Raw genomic sequence first — 18,462 nt, 5'->3', positions numbered from 1 at the left:
CAGGTGATTGCAAATAGGAAACAGGTGTGCTGAGCTGGTGGTGCAATGGATTGTGGGAAGTCCTGATGATAAAGTGCAGCCAGGTTCTCTGCAGGCCAGCTGAGGGAGCCATCAAGGCACTCATACCACACCCCCACCCCCCAGGAGTGGCTTCCAGACACTCCTGCGTAGATTTGGAGGGTGGTGGAGCGGAGGGGGAACAGGGGGCGGGATGGCGGGCCAGGTCCATGTGGTGGTAACGGACAAAGTGGAGCCGGTGGAGCTGAAGGCCAGGGCGGAGCAGAGGGCCAGGGCAGAGGCGGAGACCCGAACAGAGCTTGAAGCCAGGGTGGTGCCGCAGGCAGAGCCAGAGACCAGAGCAGGATGGAGACCAGGGTGGTGCTGCAGAGAAACTCTGGAAACTGGTCAGCATCGCCATCCCGGGCGGTGCTGGCGGTATTCTGAGCCTGTAAACAGGGACAGGAGGTAGAGGGGGTGGCAAAGCCAGTGAAAGAAACCACAATACAGATAACACAGGAAAATTGGTTGGTTCAGGCCAGGCAGAGAGCTTAGGGAACCCAGAAACAACCCTCTTGGGCCAGGCAGAGAGTTCATAGTTGGCATAGGAAGCACCTGCTCAAAGGATATTGATAGGGACTCATCAACCTCAGTGGACTGTGGTGAGCTAACTTCAGCAGGCATTGAGTGTTTTTCCTTAGAAGAACTGGAGTCGCTCTCTTGTGTACTCTTTGGACATCCAGACTCTGAAATGCTCCTTGATGCTCCTTGCTGACTGTCTGATCCCAAGCACATCTTAGCCGTTAAGCTGCTGCGGTCACTGGAGGCCCAAGTCTCCTCAGGGGATATTTGGTATGGCGTATGACCAGCAATGTTTGGACCAGATTTTGGCGAACTCAACTCCAAAGTCTTTTCATCTGGGCTAATGCAGACTTGGATGGATTGTCCTTCAGAGCGCCGTCGACCCAACTAAACTCAGTGGGTGTAAGGTCCAGATTCACACTGTGCTCAGTCTTGGGATTCTTGATATTTCCAGAGGCTTCAGTGAACTTGGCTGGCTTCAGTATGTCATCTGTAGACTTCTCTGGACTCTCATAGCTGTTTTGTGGATCAGCTTCCCCTCCCAATTCCATCCTCAGAAGGATACTAGCAGACAACTCATGTAACTGCTCATGCTCCATTTCCAGAAACTCTGTTGTCATATCCTCAGGTGAAGAGATTTCTGAGGGTTTTGGATCTACACCCACATCACTTGAGAGCTTCTGGTTTTGCTGCTCCTTGTTAAATTTATTGATTTTTCCTTTGTTGTGCCACTGCTTGTCCTGGATTCTTTGGTCTGAGACTTGACCCTGCCTTGGCTCTCAGCTCTTTTTGGATGCTTTTCTGACTTCAGCTCAATCGGTTCAGAGGGTACAGATGCTTCAGCAGATTTAGATGATTCAGTCGGTTCAGGTGAGGCAGTGGGTCTGGGTGAGTCAGCAGATTCTGATGATTCCATTGGTTCAGATGACTCAGCAGCAGATTCAGTAGGTTCTGTAGATTCAGATGGCTCGGGAGAGTCAGACGGTTCCAAGTCATAGAGTTGGGAACTGCCTGGTGAAGCAGAAGAGCAGCAAGCATACCGCGGTGCCATAGCGAATACAGGAGGCATGGAACAGAGAGAACACACCTCTGTAGCCCTGGGGATAATTAAACTTGACATAACTGGATTTCGACTCTTAGACACCCGTACAGACATCATCTGGGGGTCCAGTAGACTAGACGCTAGTAATTGTGGCTTTGCAGGAAGAGGAGCGGTAGGTGAGGCAGCCATTTTGTGAAGTGGTTGGGGTGCAGGAATGGCAGCCACCTTGACAACAAGTGCCGGGATGGTAACGGCCCTCTGAGGGACAGATGTTGTCAGGACAGTGGCTCTTTTAACCGCTGGTGCAGATACGGTAGTAGCCCTCTTGAAGACAGGTGCAGGCAAAACGGTAGCCATTTTAGGGGTAGGTGCAGACACGGCAGCCTTGCTTGCGAAGCGTTCTCTTCTGATTGCCCTCCTAGACAAGGGTTCAGGCATAGTTTATGATCTGAGCCAGGTGTGTTGGTGGCCATTTTGGGAGTAGAGGCTGGCGTGGCAGTGGCTGGTTTAGGAGAAGAGCCATAGTGGTGGCCATTTTGTCACCGGATTTTCCATCCGGGGTTTCCCACAAGTTCGGCTTTCTAAATTGCTGACAAAACCTCAAAAGTCCAAAATTTGTAAGCTTTGCATTTCTGCTTGAAACAAAAGTTCATCCAAACAGTCATTTAAGTACAACTTTAATTCCATGTTGCTGAGGTTCAAACCAGCCACACATGTCCAGAACAATTGGGCAAAACCACTCACCGCTTGTCCTTGTTGGCGGAGAGACATCAAGTCTTCCAACCTGTCCCACCATTCTTCCTCTGTGGAGGGGGGTAACACTTGAACTTGTATGCCACTGTATCAGTACATGTCGGGGTACGGGAACACACCAATTGGAACGGGGAAATATCACTGCTGAATCCTTAGAGGAGTGGTCGGAAAAGGTGCCGGAAGACTTACTGGGAATGCTGGATTTAGTTGTTGGGTTTATGGCTGATGCAGTGATGAAACCAGGGTGGATGCAATAAACCGCTGGATCTTGTATGGCGAAGTATTCTGTCATGCACGTGAAACAGGTTAGATCCAAATGCTGGTTTATTAGGTGATTTCCAAAACAGGCAAGGTTCAAACATCAGGCAAACAGCAATATCAAAGGAAATCCAAAAACAGTAGTCAATAATCCAGGCGTGGGTCAGGGCAGGTAGCAAACATTTCATAAACACGAAAACAGGCAAAGGTCAAAACAAGGCAAAAGACGGAACCTAACAATAAGACGGAACATAACAGAATGCTAACAATAATTCACAACACGAAAGAGTTCTGAGTGAACTTAAATAGTCCAAGTGATTGCAAATAGGAAACAGGTGTGCTGAGGTGGGGGTGCAATGGTTTCTGGGAAGTAGAGTCCTGATGATAAAGTGCAGCCAGGTCCTCTTCAGGCCAGCAGAGGGAGCCATCAAGGCTCTCATAACATTACTATCCCATGCTACTGGTTACATCGAAGCTATATATATCGATTCACCAAACTGTCGCGATTCTTTTTAAAACGATCTTGAGATCGATTTGTTTAGCTCAGAATTGATATATATTTAATTATTTTACTTTTCCAGAGAGTTGGTGGGAAGACGTTATCACTTTTATTCCAACAGAGGGCGAAACGTATGTTGTTGTTGTTTGTATTAGACGACGTCGTATCTGTTTTAAGCTGGCGCGAGAAAGCAAAACCGCGAGGCAGGGGAGCAAACCTCTTTTCCGAATTATTTCTACACCTTCACGTTTTAAATCACAAGTGTGGAAACACTTCGGACTTTACACACTGTCAGGAAGAATGGTATGCAAACTCTGCCATACAGTGATAGCATATTGTGGCAATACGACCAACTTGAGTGCCCACCTTACTCGACACCATCTGGATGTCACTGAGTAAATTACCATGCACTTCGGAGAAGGAAAAACGCATCAGAGTCGATTTCTCTTTTTATCTGCAAATACATTCGACCTTAGTGTTGTGGAAAATGCAGGTGTTGGAAATATGACCTGTACTTTGGAGCCGAGGTATCTTATTCCATCGAGGAAGCTTTTCGCAGACACAGTCGTGCCTAAACTCTATGATGAGGTTGCATCAGAAATAAAAAACGTTTAAGCAAAGCTCAAAGAGTCGCACTTAGCTGCGATGCCTGGACATCGCAGGCAGTGTCCTATGTAACCCATAAATAAATAAATCTTTAAATAAATCTAGTTCAATTTTAAATAAATTGTTCCGGAGCTTTTTTATTTATTGTTATTTATTGGAACAGTTTAACAGCACTTTTATTTTATTTCAGAGAGTATTGTTTTTAGTTATTTTGTTGAACATTTAAATATTATATTCGGGTTTTTGGTACTTGAAAGTTTTATGTTTCAAGGTTCTTTATGCACTATGTATGTTTATGCTCCTGAAATAAAAATTCAGAAAGATTTGATGCATTGTTTTTGTTAATATAACTCATAAACAGTCTCTTTAAGTATATGATCATGTATTTGCCATTGTCTAATCTTTATTTAGCAAACAAAAATCACAATTTAAACAATGAATCGCAATAGCTACAGAATCGCAATATGTATTGAATCGGCACAAAAGTATCGGGATAGTATTGAATCGACAGATTAGTGAATCGTCCCAGCCCTAGAAGATATGATGTGTAATGGGTGGGAAATTTGGCTATCAGTAGTAGAGGAATTACAATACGAAATGACCTGTTGTAGACATAGTGCCCTGGGCACGTGTTTTTCTCAATGGCTTAGTTGATTTGCATTATTAATTTATAATTAGTGTGGATTTGCTGCAAGGCAGTTTCTCTACAGTATTCAACATAAGTTTCTCTTCTTCAGGTTAGAGATCATGAATTGGCTGTAAAGGAGCTAGAGAAAGTCCTGAAGATACCATTGTCTGTGTATAGTTCTGGAACTCTGTCTGTAAGCCAGAATCAGCAGCTTACCCAGTATCTCAAGAAAGCTACTCAGCTGCCACTTACAGGTACCTTAGAGGAGATTACCATAACCATACCATAGATATTTTATAACTTAACATCAAACATACTGATGTTTTGTTCAATGAAATGCATTATTGAATTGTTAGGTTTTATTGAAATGGGATGTTTGTGATTTCCTTTATGTTTTTTGTAGAAAACATTATTATGCGACACCTGAGCCAGAGTTACTTGACTGATTCCACGTACCTGTTGACCTGTGGACAGCATCAGTTTGTCCTGAAGAAGAAACGAAGCTCTGAAGCTCTGCAGAAGGAATGCAGGTTCGGCTACATAATCATATGAGCATCCATGTTATTTCTATTGGATTATATTTTCCATTATTTATTTTTTTTGTATCTGAAGGCTTAACGTTCTTAGAGAGGCCAAATTCCCTGTACCTAGTGTTATTTACCAGGATGAGATGTCCAGGTAAGCAAATATTTACTGGAGAATTAGTGTGGCCCATGTACCTCAAAGTTGTAATTTTAATATGCATCCTGTGTAATTGTAGTATGTTTTAGTGTTTTAACATTCCTTTTTATGTATTTTTTCCATTAGCAATGTCCTAGGAACCCCATTTTACCTGACCTTTTACTGTCCAGGTCGAGTGTTTATTGACCACTCTATACCAGGAGAGGATTCTTGTGGGAAGAGATGTGTATATGAGACTATGATAAAAACTCTCTGTCAGATAAACAGAGTAGACCTGGAAACCACAAGTCTGGAGAACCGAAGAGATCCAGGTAGGAAATTTGCAAATTTTCCCAGTTTTGGCATAAAAGATCATAAAGCCTGGCATCATTCTATTTTATTTTATTTTATTTTATTTATCAAAATATACACTCTCACTCTCTCACTCATTTTCTACCGCCTATACGAACTACCTCGGGTCACGGGGAGCCTATGCCTATCTCAGGCGTCATCGGGCATCGAGGCAAGATACACCCTGGACGGAGTGCCAACCCATCGCAGGGCACACACATTTATTCACTCACACAATCGCACACTACGGACAATTTTTCCAGAGATGCCAATCAATCTACCATGCATGTCTTTGGACCGGGGGAAGAAACCAGAGTACCCGGAGGAAACCCCCAAGGCACGGGGAGAACATGCAAACTCCGCACACACAAGGCCGACCATGGAGGTGTGAGGCGAACGTGCTAACCACTAAGCCACCGTGCCCCCCTCAAAATATACACAAACACAAAAATAAAAAAATAAAGCAACCCTAACCTGGCTAAGGTTACTTACTAATGAAATGAATGAATTTATTAATGGGCTTTACCCAAATGTTCCTAATTTGTGCTTATTGTAGTTTAAAACCTCTTACGGGTCGTCAAAGTGACCACTAGGGGATGACCCAGAAACAAGCTTCATTTCATCTGATTCATCAAATCCTCTACAAAACACGAAAAAACCTATTTACCTAGTAAAGTTTATACTCTCAATATTTTTTTAAGCCCACACACAAAGCATAATATGATTCACAGCCTTCATACTATTAGAAAAATTTTTTGGACAAAACTGACCTAGGTGGCGCTAGACCGTTTTTTCCCTTACCTTTAGATGCATCCCTTTCTTCACTGGGGTAATATATTCCAAAACAAATAATCCACAAAAATCCACACAGGTCCAAGGAACTGAAATCTGTAAGCCTTTTAATCCAAAACGCTTTGGTCGCGCCGCAAATATTCCGTTTGTGTTCCGAAAACTGGAAACAGTAGTGCACCATCATCTTGTTTTGCTGCTCTAACTTCTCATTGGGGTATTCAAAAGCCCAGGGCCTAATGAATCAAACAAGCCCTCACTTGAGCCAATCGGTGCTTGTATTGCAGAGATAGACGGCTGGGAAGCCAATGATGTCATGACATCATTTTTGGGAACCCGCCTTTGACTGACAATTACTCCTTCCAATAGCAATGAAATGGGCCGGGACCTCTACAGCTCTTTAGCCAATAAGCAGACGATTCCAATGATATGCTGCAACCCCCCTCTCTGCTCCCTGGATCTGCGTGAACAAGCTGCGCAGGAGAATTCTTGCGTAATCCTTGACCTTTTGTCACTCTCACAGCTCAGGGTGTCAAGTTACAGGCCTGTTTTCACAGCAGAGTAGTAGACAGAGAGTCTCTGCTTGTTTTAGGCCTTTTAAACTGAGCATGCAGCCTTTTAATTCAAAGTTATACAGTAAACAAGTACACAAAAACGCTGGACCAGACGACCATGTCCGTAGAAAAATATTTTTATTGAAGCGATTTTTGGGTCTTTTGACTTGAATTTTTTTTTGGTGAAAGCCAAGACATGTGGCTATGACACTCAGTTGTTATTTGGTCCCTAACATGTTCCAGAAAAATAAGATTAATCAGTTTATCAGGTAAACAACCCAGGCGGAAATGAAAACCTTCCATTCTAGCCTCTGTAACCCAGTAAGGCCTAGAATCAATCTGAAACTAGTTTCTGAAACTAGAGAATCTCTTCTTTCCAATGAGACCCCTGTGTGTCAAAGTATGTGGGAGCTGTACCACTTTTTGTTGGGTAGGTCATGTAGGCGAAAAACCTGCAAAAGGGGGCCAAGGCATAAAGGGGTTAAAGCAGCCATCTTTTTTTTTTACAGTTTAGACCAGGGGTGTCAAACTCATTTTGGTCTGGGGGCCACATACAGCTTAATCGGATCTCAAGGGGGCCAGACCAGTAAACTTGTAGCAAAATTACATAGAACTAACAATAAGTAAACTTTTTTCTTTGTATTAGTGCAAAGAAGAAGTAAATTATAAAAATCTTTATATTAAATGAATTGTCCTTTTACAAAAATATATTATGAACAACCTAAGTACTATGTGCAATTTCTACAACACTTTTACCCAGTTTAACATTTATTTAAGTGCATTATGCATAAAAACTGAACACTGTTATTGTACAATGGCGCAAAACATTTATTCACAGGTTATTCACACTGTTCTGCATGTTAACATAAATCAAACATCAAAATATAGAAATTCTTTAAAATCCAATTCTGAATACATGAATTGACTCCACACACTTAAAATGTTAAGTGGCAAAAAATCTTTGTAAAAATTCTTAAATTATACATAAGTATGAATGTTTTTTAAAGTAAACAAATTTATTTTATCAATTTGCCCCTGAAACCTGGCATCTTTTAGCATGCACAAGTGCATCAATATCAGGCATTATGTTCCGAGTAGCAGCCAATTTTAGAATCTCATTTAAGTGCTTATGTGTGAGCTTTGAGTGCAGCTTCATTTTATTAATGTTCATTACTTGCTCACAAAGGTAGGTAGTCCCAAGCATGCACAACATTTTTGCAGCCAGTGCTATTAATTTAGGATAACCTGGTGGGAGATACTGATAAAATGTTTCCAAGACCACAAAGGCAAATTTATCCTTCAATTTTACATTCATTTTCTACCGCTTATCCGAACTTCTCGGGTCACAGGGAGCCTGTACCTATCCCAGGCGTCATCGGGCATCGAGGCAGGATACACCCTGGACGGAGTGCAAACCCATCGCAGGGGGCACACACACTCTCATTCACTCATGCAATCACACACTACAGACAATTTTCCAGAGATGTCAATCAACCTACCATGCATGTCTTTGGACCAGGGGAGGAAACCGGAGTACCCGGAGGAAACCCCCGAGGCACGGGGAGAACATGCAAACTCCGCACACACAAGGCGGAGGCGGGAATTGAACCCCAACCCTGGAGGTGTGAGGCGAACGTGCTACCCACTAAGCCACCGTGCCCCCTGTCAATTTTACATCACACTGCAAATCAATTATTTCAAGTTGCATGTCAACGTGCACATCAGAAGCTCTGACTATGAATGGTGAGCGAAAAACTGAATTCTGTCTTGAGTTTGCTAAAGACCTGAAATCATTTCTCAAACTACCTCAGCAACCCTGAAAGCTTGTATTTGTACTGTCTCACGTCAGGATTAATGCTTGCTGCTCTTAGACAGGGAAAATGAGCAGGGTCACCGCTTTCCATCTGAGTCTCCCATTACGTGAGCTTTGTGTGAGGCACGAATGCTGTCATAATTCTGTGTTACAACTTTTTTGCGTCCTTGCAACATTTGTTCAGATTATTCAAGTGCTCTGTAATATCAACCATAAATGCAAGGTCCTGCAGCCATAGTGGGCACTGCAATTCTTTAACAGGTTTACCGTTTACCTCCCATGAAATGTCCGAATTCCCCCCGCTGCATGCACACGAGGCACATAGGTTTCCCATTAATCCGGCCTGCGGGCTGTATGTTTGACACCCCTGGTTTAGACATTTTGGTGCTTTCCAGTCTGTATCCATAACCACTGAAAATTTTGAAAAGTACATTTTACTGTGTTTTTATTGTAATCTAACTGACCGTAGCCAATTTTTGCACATCTGCTGTATTCAGGTTGACAATGTGCTGCTCTCTCTGAGAAATGTCAACATGGATTATATTTATACAATGTAGTTTTACTGAATGCTTTCAAATCTGCTATCTCTCTGAGAATCGTACAGTGCCTTGCAAAAGTATTCATCCGCACAGAACTTTTCCACATTTTGTCACATTACAACCACAAATAAAATTTGGGATTTTATGTGATAGACCAACACAAAATGGCACATAATTGTGAAGTGAAGGAAAATGATGAACGGTGTTCAAAAATCTTTACAAATAAATATCTGAAAAGTGTGGCATGCATTTGTATTCAACCCCCATTTTTCACTGCAATTACAGCTGCAAGCCTTTTAGGGTATGCAGACAGATTTGGGTGGAGAGAGTCGGTGAACAGCAAGTTCACAAGATTTAGGTCTAGACTTTGACTGGGCCATTGTAACACATGAATATGTTTTGTTGAAAACCATTCCATTTTAGCTCTGGCTGTATGTTAAGGGCATTGTCCTGCAACCTCCGCCCCAATCTCAAGTCTTTTGTGGACACTAACACGTTTTCATCCAAGATTGCCCTCTATTTCTCTCCATCCATCTCCCATCAATTCTGACCAATGTTCTTGTCTTTGCTGAAGAAAAATATTTTATGGATGTGCACATAGCGTTTTGCATTTATGCCAAAAAAGTTACATTTTGATCTCCTCTGACCAGAGCATCTTCTTCCACATGTTTGCTGTGTCCCCCACATTGCTTGTCTCAGACTGCAAACGGGACTTCTTATGGCTTTCTTTCAACAATGGCTTTCTTCTTGTCACTCTTCTATAAAGGCCAGATTTGTGGAGTACACTACTAATAGTTGTCCTGTGGACACATTCTCCCACCTGAGCTGTGGATCTCTGCAGCTCCTCCAGAGTTACCATGGGCTGCTTTTCTGATTAATGCTTTTGCCTGGCCTGTCAGTTTAGGTGGACAGCCATGTTTTGGTAGGTTTGCAGGTGTGCCATACTCTTTTCATTTTTGCATGATGGATTGTACAGTTCTCCTTGAGATGATCAAGGCTTGGGATATTGCTTTATAACCTAACCATGCTTTAAACTTCTCCACAACTTTATCCATGACCTGTCTAGTGTGTTCCTTGATCTTTATGATGATGTTTGTTCACTCATTTTCAAAACAAACCTCTGAGGGCTTCACAGAACACCTGTATTTATCCTGAGATTAAATTTCACACTGGTGGACTCTATGTACTAATTATGGGACTTCCAAAGGCAAATGGTTCCACTGGATTTTAGTTAGGTGTATCAGGGCTCTGAATACAAATTCATGCCACACTTCTCAGGTATTTATTTGGTTTTTTTTAAAAAAAGACTTTGGACAACATTTATAATTTTCCTTACACTTCACAATTATGTGCCATTTTTGTTGGTCTTATCACATAAAATTCCAATAAAATACATTTTTGTTTGTGGTTGTAACATGACAAAATGTGAAAAAGTTCAGTGGGTATGAATGCTTTTGCAAGGCATTGTATCTGACTGTCCTCTCATGCCGCAGCAGAATAAAAAGCCATCCCATTTTCATGGCTTTTTTTTGTTGACCAGCAGGACAAGCAATGCTTGGGTGGATTAGAGTTACTTAGCTAAATACAAAATGTGACGTCAGATCATGGAATCTGAAGTAAAGAAGTGGGCACAGCAATTCAAGGCAAATGAGATTTGGCCCATTCCTGCCATGGATAGACTGATAGACTGGCTATTGTTGCATCTCCCTAAACACCAGAAAACCACATTAATCCATGGAAACTTCAGGTTTGAGATATCCATGCACATGGTACTACTTCCAATTAAGTACTCCTAATAGGGTCTCACCCACTTAATTTTAAGCTTTTGCAGCATACACTGAGCAACAATAACATTAAAACCACCTGCCTAATTTGTCAAGTCAAGTCAAGAAGTCAAGAAGTTTTTATTGTCATTTCAAACATATATAGCTGTTGCAGTACACAGTGAAATGAGACAAAGTTTCTCCAGGATCAAGGTGCTACATAAAACAAAGACAGGGCTAAGGACATGTGAATAGTCTTAGCCACATAAAGTGCAACTGTGCAACCTGGTGCAAACAAGTGCAGGACAAGACAAACAAGACAGTGCAGGACAAAAGACAGTGCAGGACAAAAAACAGTGCAGACATAAAGTTACAAGACAATACAAAAAGTACAAAAAATGCAATACACAAAAGACAATAAATAGTAACAGAAACAGCGCCGACTGACCAGTGTAAATACTGAATGTTCAAACAATATTTTGTGCAGTAACATTAGAATAGCAGCAGGTCCTTTGGATAATATATAGAGTTGTGCAAAAATCAGCAAATGACTGAAATATTGTATAGTATGTGCGTAATGGCTGAGATACTGTACAATATGTGCAAAAACAGCTGAAATGTTGGACAGTATGTGCAAAAACAGCAGAAAAGTGTGCAAAACAGTGTGTGTGTTTTGTGAGGGACTATGCAGTCCATACAGATGATGTGTGTGTATGTTGTGCTCAGTATAGTACTGTTCAGTTATTGAGAAGTCTGATGGCTTTTGGGAAGAAACTGTTACGCAGTCTGGTCGTGAGGGCCTGAATGCTTCGGTACCTTTTTCCAGACGGCAGGAGGGTGAAGATTGTGTGTGAGAGGTATGTGGGGTCATTGACAATGCCGTTGGCTTTGCGGATGCAGCGTGTGGTGTAAGTGTCCATGATAGAGGGAAGAGAGACCCCAATGATCTTCTCCGCTGTCCTCACTATCCGCTGCAGGGTTTTGTACGATCCGAGATCGTACAGTTCGTACAGGTGCCACTTGGGCTACCAAAACAGCTCTGAACTGTCAAGGTACAGACTCCACAAGACCTCTGAAGGTGTGTACTTGGCACCATGATGTTAGCAGCAGATGTGTTAACTTTTTTAACCTGTGAGTCCTGCACATTCCATATGCCCACAGACAATTGTATTGATATCTAGGGAATTTGAAGGCCAAGTCAAAACATTTTTTTATGTTCCTTAATAAACATTTTTAAGAATGAATGCACATGAATGACAGGATCCAAGAGAGCAGAAAGCAGAACATTGCCCAGAGCATCACACAATTACCTCCCCCAGGTAATTGACTCCCATGCACCTGGCCATCATTGTGATGTAAAAGAAAATGTGGTTTATTAAATAAGTCCACTTTCCATTTTTCTATGGTCCAGTTATGCCCATGAGCAGTCCTTTTGTGGCAGGGATGAAATGCAGTGGAAATGTTTTGTTTTTAAGTTTAAGTTCATTTTAAGGAGGTTAAGTTCATTTTATGGCAAAGAGGGACTTTTAATTAATTGCAATTTATATGATTACTCTAAATAGCATTCTGCAGTATATGTAAATAGCCTTCATAAAAACTGAGGCAAAAATTGATATTTTTGTCATTCTTAAAACTTTTTGCCATGGCTGTACTTTAGGGACAGTGCAGCACCCGCCTTTGTATGTGTTGCTTAAGCAAAGAATGACAAAAATCTATCATCATTGCTGCTTAGTATATGTAATATAGTAATAGTATATGATAGTTCAGTTTATATAAAAATGAAAATCATTGTTGTTTATTCTGTTGTCAAAACAGTGTGTTAGTGGTGAATAGGCCAGCATTGTTTGGTTATGAGCCTGCTAATATATTTTGTATGGAAAACCTTAAAGTATTTTTAACCATATTTGAAATGCTGGATTGCTGCCCTTACACATTTCAAAATTCTCATATTTTAGATTTACTTATAAAGGTTCTTCTTACACAAACTGACAATTACTATTATGGTTTTGTGTTGATGCAGTGGAAAACTTGTTTTGTTTATCTATTTAATTTTCCCTCTCCTTTTCCTGGCTTGAGCTGCATTGCCCATAAATCCTCTGAAATGAGAGGAGACTCCAGGGCAGACCCAGGACCTATGGAAAAATACATCTGGAAATGTTTGGGGATGGGAATAGAATCAGTCTACAGCTAATATTCTCAGCAAATAGAGATCTTTTGTTTCATCAATTGGCCTTGAGTATAAAATGTTTTTAATAATAATAATAATAATAATAATAATAATAATAATAATAATAATAATAATTTATTATTATTATTATTATTATTATTATTATTATTATTATTATTATAATACTTTTACAGCCTGAACAATCTGGTGTTTGACTCAGAGAACCCTGATGTGAGGGCAGTACTGGGCTGGAGTCTTTCTACTGTAGGAGACCCGCTTGTTGATGTGGCTACCTGTTGTATGTCACACTTCCTCCCTGCTACTGCATCTACACAACCAGGTAAGAGCAAGAGTATTCCAGAAAAGCCATTCGCTCAGTGTTAGTTCAACTATTAACTCCAGAAGTTGTTCATATGTTGCATATTTCATAAGTTCTTCATATACAATATGTATTCTTTATAATGATGAACATTTTTTTTGCCATTAAATAAGAATCAGGACAATAATCAGCAGGTCAGGACTAAAATCATTGCAAAATCAATTCACCCAGAAGATAGACCAAAAAAACCCAACCCTAAACAGAGTTATAGGTTGATGGTATCCTAAGTCTGTAACCTAGTGAAAACCCAGTGTTGATGTATTCAATGATGGAGACTTCAAAACACTTTTGTATGTTTGGATAACGGCATGTGCCAAATGTTGTAAATGTAAATGGACAGTGTCTTAAAAATAAGAATTGAGAGAAATAATAAAACAAAAAGGGTACCTTTAACATATACAGTGTGTGCAAGCTGTAATGCTGCAAAGAATCTGTATACTTTTTGGGCCATCTTTAGTCTGTGTCCAGTTTTATATAGAATCAAAACAGTTAAATACACTGACATAAATGTCTGTGGTTAATTCCTGAATAAGTAAATTATATGAAGAAATGTCTTAAAATATCCTGAAAACTACATAGATTGTATAACAATCTAATATTTCAGCTCAATATAAGAGATATGAGGTATATTACACAGAAGAAAGCATGTACTAAATTCAAACAACAATATCATGATAAATGGTTGGCCAGAGAGTATAATGAATATAAAACTAAGCAAACAGGGTGTGCACATTACTTGTTATCATTACAGTACAAGCACCAGTGCATTCTTAAATGAACTATGACATTTTATGCTGTTATAGGGAGGTTTTTTGCTATGATGGGTATCCTAAGTGCAGAGGAAATATTTGATCTGTATAGAAAAGAAATGGGATTGGAGTATATTCCAAACTGGCAGTTCTACATGGCTTTCTGCTCGTTCCGCCAGGCTGCTATCTTACAGACAAATTATAAAACATCACTCAAAGGTATTATTATTATTAATAATTATGTATTAACCTTTCCATTTCCATAACATTATTTATAGCATTCCAGAGCCTTTTGGTGATACTGGAGACTGACATTTAAATATTTGTATATTAGTTGAAATGTTTGATGTTTTTTATATTATATTATATTATATTATATTATATTATATTATATTATATTATATTATTGTTTAGTGATTTAATCGCTCTTATATTTGTTAAGTCACAAGAAACACAAACAAAGTAGAAGACATTGTACACCTGGCATGGGACTTTGCTACTAAAGAAGGCTTTCGTGTCTTTAATGCTTTGCCTTGAGCAGCAAGCCTTTGAGAAGGTAATGACAATAGAACATAACATCAGTGTCTGTGCTGGACAGTCAGATATCAGGGAGTTGTACTACTCAGTAAGCTACATGTAAATACTAGACAGAAGGCCGAATATTGTATACCATAAAATAGCTTTATATAGCCACTATATAGGTGAGGAAAGAAGTTTATTCAACCTATCAATCCTCAGACAAAGCAGTAGAACTGCCCTTGTTTAGTAGTGTTCATGTATAAAAACAGTATTTTAAATAAATTGCAATGTAACTTTTGCATTTGCATAATTAATCCTTAAAAGACCTTAATCTCTCATTACTCAACAGTGCTGTACCAACATTTACCAAGGTTATGTTTGACAGTCTGAAGTTCAACACTGCTTTGTAACCTGATAAGGCTCTAAACAGAGCATGATGATGCTTGTAAAACTGCATTATTATACAAATGTACCTTGCATATGATGTGATAGTGTTTTGATTGATCAAATGATTTCAAAAAGTTTTTTCATGTTTTTTAATGAAATAGGGTTTGAACTGTACAATAAAGTTTGATTGCACCATATAAGATTACATTCTCTAATTATTTCAGTGCTGCTGCTGTGCTAGGTTTCGCATCCACAATGGGGCCAGTGGTTGTTATGGCACAACATTCTTATGAGATGTGGTGTTACCAGTGGGGCAGAACAAAGCATTTTGTGCAAATATTTAAGGATGTTATCAATTGTCTTAAAAATATATATAAAACTATATATAAAACTAAACTTGTGAAACAATTATATAGTTTAGAGTTGCAGTATCTCAGGGATTTAAGGGGTTTTTGGTCGTATTACAGTGTTTTGTGTGATTTTGTTTTCTTTTCCTGTGCATGACTGCCATTAATCCAGTTAACTCAGTTAGTCCAAATATTTATAGTTGAACCATCCTACAAATTGTGATTTTAGTACTATTGATGAATAATGATGAATCTGTCTAAGCTCAGAGGTGACAGTTATAGGCCAAAGCTAATGTCTTTCAGTATTTCTATAATGCCTATTCTGGCTGCCTTGATCTTGATTCTTCTTGATCTCAGTGCCGCATTTGACACTGTTGATCATTCAATTTTACTTACTCGGTTAGAGTCTGTTTTTGATGTTTCTGGTACTGCAATAAGCTGGTTTGAGTCTTATCTCTCAAATTGAAAGCAGTTCATTACTATGGGTGGTTGCAGGTCTGATATTGATGTGAAATCTGGTGTTCCTCAAGGATCAATTTTGGGACCTTTACTTTTTAGCATTTACATTTATCCATTCGGTCAACTTTTAAGATCACTTGTTCTCAACTTTCACTTTTATGCAGATGACACTCAGTTGTATGGACATTCATAACCTTATGTTAATGTGGCTGTGTCTTTTCACTGTCAATGTATATCTGAAAATAAAATGGATGTCTGGAAATTTCTTGTCTGAACAGTGACAAGATGGAGGTAATGCTCATTGGCTTACCCTACCAGCTACATAGCTGGTAGGGTAAGCCAATGACCATTACCTTCTATGCTGTCACTCCCGGTGGCTGAAAAGTTGATCAATATCTTTGTTTTTTCTCGTATTGATTATTGTAATGCTTTGCTGGTTGGGGTCTCAAACGCTACCCTAAATAAATTACAGCTGGTTCAAAATTCAGCCGCCAGAATCCTGACTGGAACAAGGACAAGGGATCACATCACTCCAGTCTTGGAGTCCTTACATTGGCTCCCTGTCAGATTTTGGGTGGATTTTTTTTGGATTTTTGGAGTTCTTATGCTTACCTACAAAGCTTTGAAAGGTTTGGATCCTCACTATCTTACTACATACTCGTTTAAAATCTATGGGTGATAGGGCATTTTGTTCTGAGGCTCCAAGACTCTGGAATTCCTTGACTGTTTGGATTAGGCAAGCAGAATCCCTTAGTGTCTTTAAATCCTCTGAAGGTTAGCTTTTACTTGAAAATTATTTTTTAACTGACTTATTTTGATAGTATGTTCTTATTTGGTGTGTTTTTATATCTTACTTATTTTAACGTATTATTTGTATAATTATGTTTCCATTTTCTTGTGACACGCTTTGAGATGCTACTTTTAAAGGTGCTATAGAAAATAAAGATTATTATTATTATTATTATTATTATTATTATTATTATTATTATTATTTGTCATCACTTCTGCATTGGCCAGTAATAGTGATAGGCATGTGCACACAACTTGAGGCCTTGTTCGAGCTCACATCTCCTCCTGCCTTGAGGCATGCGCTTACATAAGGGACACTAATAGCGGATTCCAACCCCTTCTTCAGAAGATGTTTAAGATTATTGTGTTCAGCTTCAGTGTAGTAATGTGGTAGGCTTGATAAGGTAGTTTTTGCAGTTTAGATTTGTATAGGAAGAGGGATGTTGGTCCAGTCAAGGTTAGATTTTTGATCCTGCATGTTGTTTAGAGAATAGGTGTTTGTGTGTAAAAGTTTTATATGTACAGTGGTGCTTGAAAGTTTGTGAATCCTTTAGAATTTTCTTTATTTTTGTATAAATATGACCCAAAACATCATCGGATTTTCACATAAGTGAGCCCAATCATACAAATAAGACAAATATATTATACTTGGTAATTTTTTATTCAGGAAAATGTTCCAGTATTATATATTTGTGAGTAACTATATAAGTGTGAAGTATGTAAACCTCTAGGATTAATATTTAATTTGAATGTCATTAGATTCTGCCTGTTTTTAAATGGAATGACAATCATCTGTCAATCAGGTGCCCTTTTCAGATGGGATGACAATCAGGTGTCAGTGAGATGGTTAAAGAGTTTGGACTCCACAAATCTATAATCAATCAGTTTCTGTACAAATGGAGGAAATTTAAGACCCTTGTTACTCTACCCAGAAGTGGTCAACCAACAAAGATCACTAAAAAGCAAGACTGTAATCTAATAATCTGTTGGGTAAGAAAGGAACCCACAGTAATTTCTAAGCAAGTAAAGGCCTCTCTTATTTTAGCTAATGTTAATGTTCATGAGTCTGCCATCAAGAGAACACTGAACAACCTTGGTGTGCAAGGCAGACTTGCAAGGAGAAAACCATTACTCTCCAAAAAGAACATCACTGCCCATCTGCTAAAAATCATGTGGACAAGCCTCTAGAAAAAATATTTGTGGAAGAAAGAGACCAAAATAAAACATTTTGTTTTATATGTGAACCGTTGTTTTTGGAGAAAGGAAAATACTGAATTCCAGCATACCTTCTATAAAACATATTGGTGGTAGTATCAAACTTTGGGCTTGTGTTGCTGCATCTGGGCCAGGACAGCTTGCCCTCATTGATGGAACATTTAATTCAGAATTATACCAGTAAATTCTAAAGGGAAAATTCTATTCAATTTATTTGTAATGCACTTTTCACAATTCACATTGTCTCAAATAAATGGAAGTATAGAAAAAGATTTGTCAATGTCAACTACACACAACACCATTCGACCAGTGTGCTTTACACAAATGCAAAAAAACAAAAAAAAAAACAATAAAATATCAGTAATAGATAAAAAACAGAAATCACACAATACAGTATAATATATTTCATCCTGGAACATATGCTGATTCAAAAAGGTATGTTTTTAACCTAACTTTAAAAACTGATATGGAAGGAGAGAATCTTATACTAACAGGCAACACATTCCAAGTCTAGGAGCAGCTATCGAAAAGGCATGGTCACATCTACTTTTCAGCTTTGATTTCGGAATGCATAGCAGGCTCTGGTTAGATGACCGGAGAGGAACGACCAGACGATG

General features: G+C 39.3%; 1 protein-coding gene across 11 annotated transcripts in view; it reads left to right on the top strand.

Annotated features, from left to right (window-relative positions):
• LOC113642324 (acyl-CoA dehydrogenase family member 10) overlaps positions 1–15,364 on the top strand; it is a 33,650-nt gene extending 18,286 nt beyond the window's left edge. For 8 of the 11 annotated variants that reach the window (XM_027145746.2, XM_047818224.1, XM_027145742.2 and 5 more), the window contains 7 exons: positions 4,475–4,619; positions 4,769–4,895; positions 4,978–5,043; positions 5,173–5,357; positions 13,222–13,341; positions 14,184–14,348; positions 14,572–15,364. In XM_027145746.2, coding sequence (XP_027001547.1) covers positions 4,475–4,619; positions 4,769–4,895; positions 4,978–5,043; positions 5,173–5,357; positions 13,222–13,341; positions 14,184–14,348; positions 14,572–14,666 — 903 coding nt within the window. In that variant the 3' untranslated portion in view covers positions 14,667–15,364. The remainder of the gene's footprint in view (positions 1–4,474; positions 4,620–4,768; positions 4,896–4,977; positions 5,044–5,172; positions 5,358–13,221; positions 13,342–14,183; positions 14,349–14,571) is intronic. The other 3 variants (XM_027145735.2, XM_027145743.2, XM_027145745.2) reach the window with 3 other exon arrangements.
• Positions 15,365–18,462: the final 3,098 nt, after the last annotated feature.

Source organism: Tachysurus fulvidraco, chromosome 9 (genome assembly GCF_022655615.1).
Source record: "Tachysurus fulvidraco isolate hzauxx_2018 chromosome 9, HZAU_PFXX_2.0, whole genome shotgun sequence".
NCBI lineage: Eukaryota > Metazoa > Chordata > Actinopteri > Siluriformes > Bagridae > Tachysurus > Tachysurus fulvidraco.
This window is presented reverse-complemented; position numbering and strand designations above follow the sequence as displayed.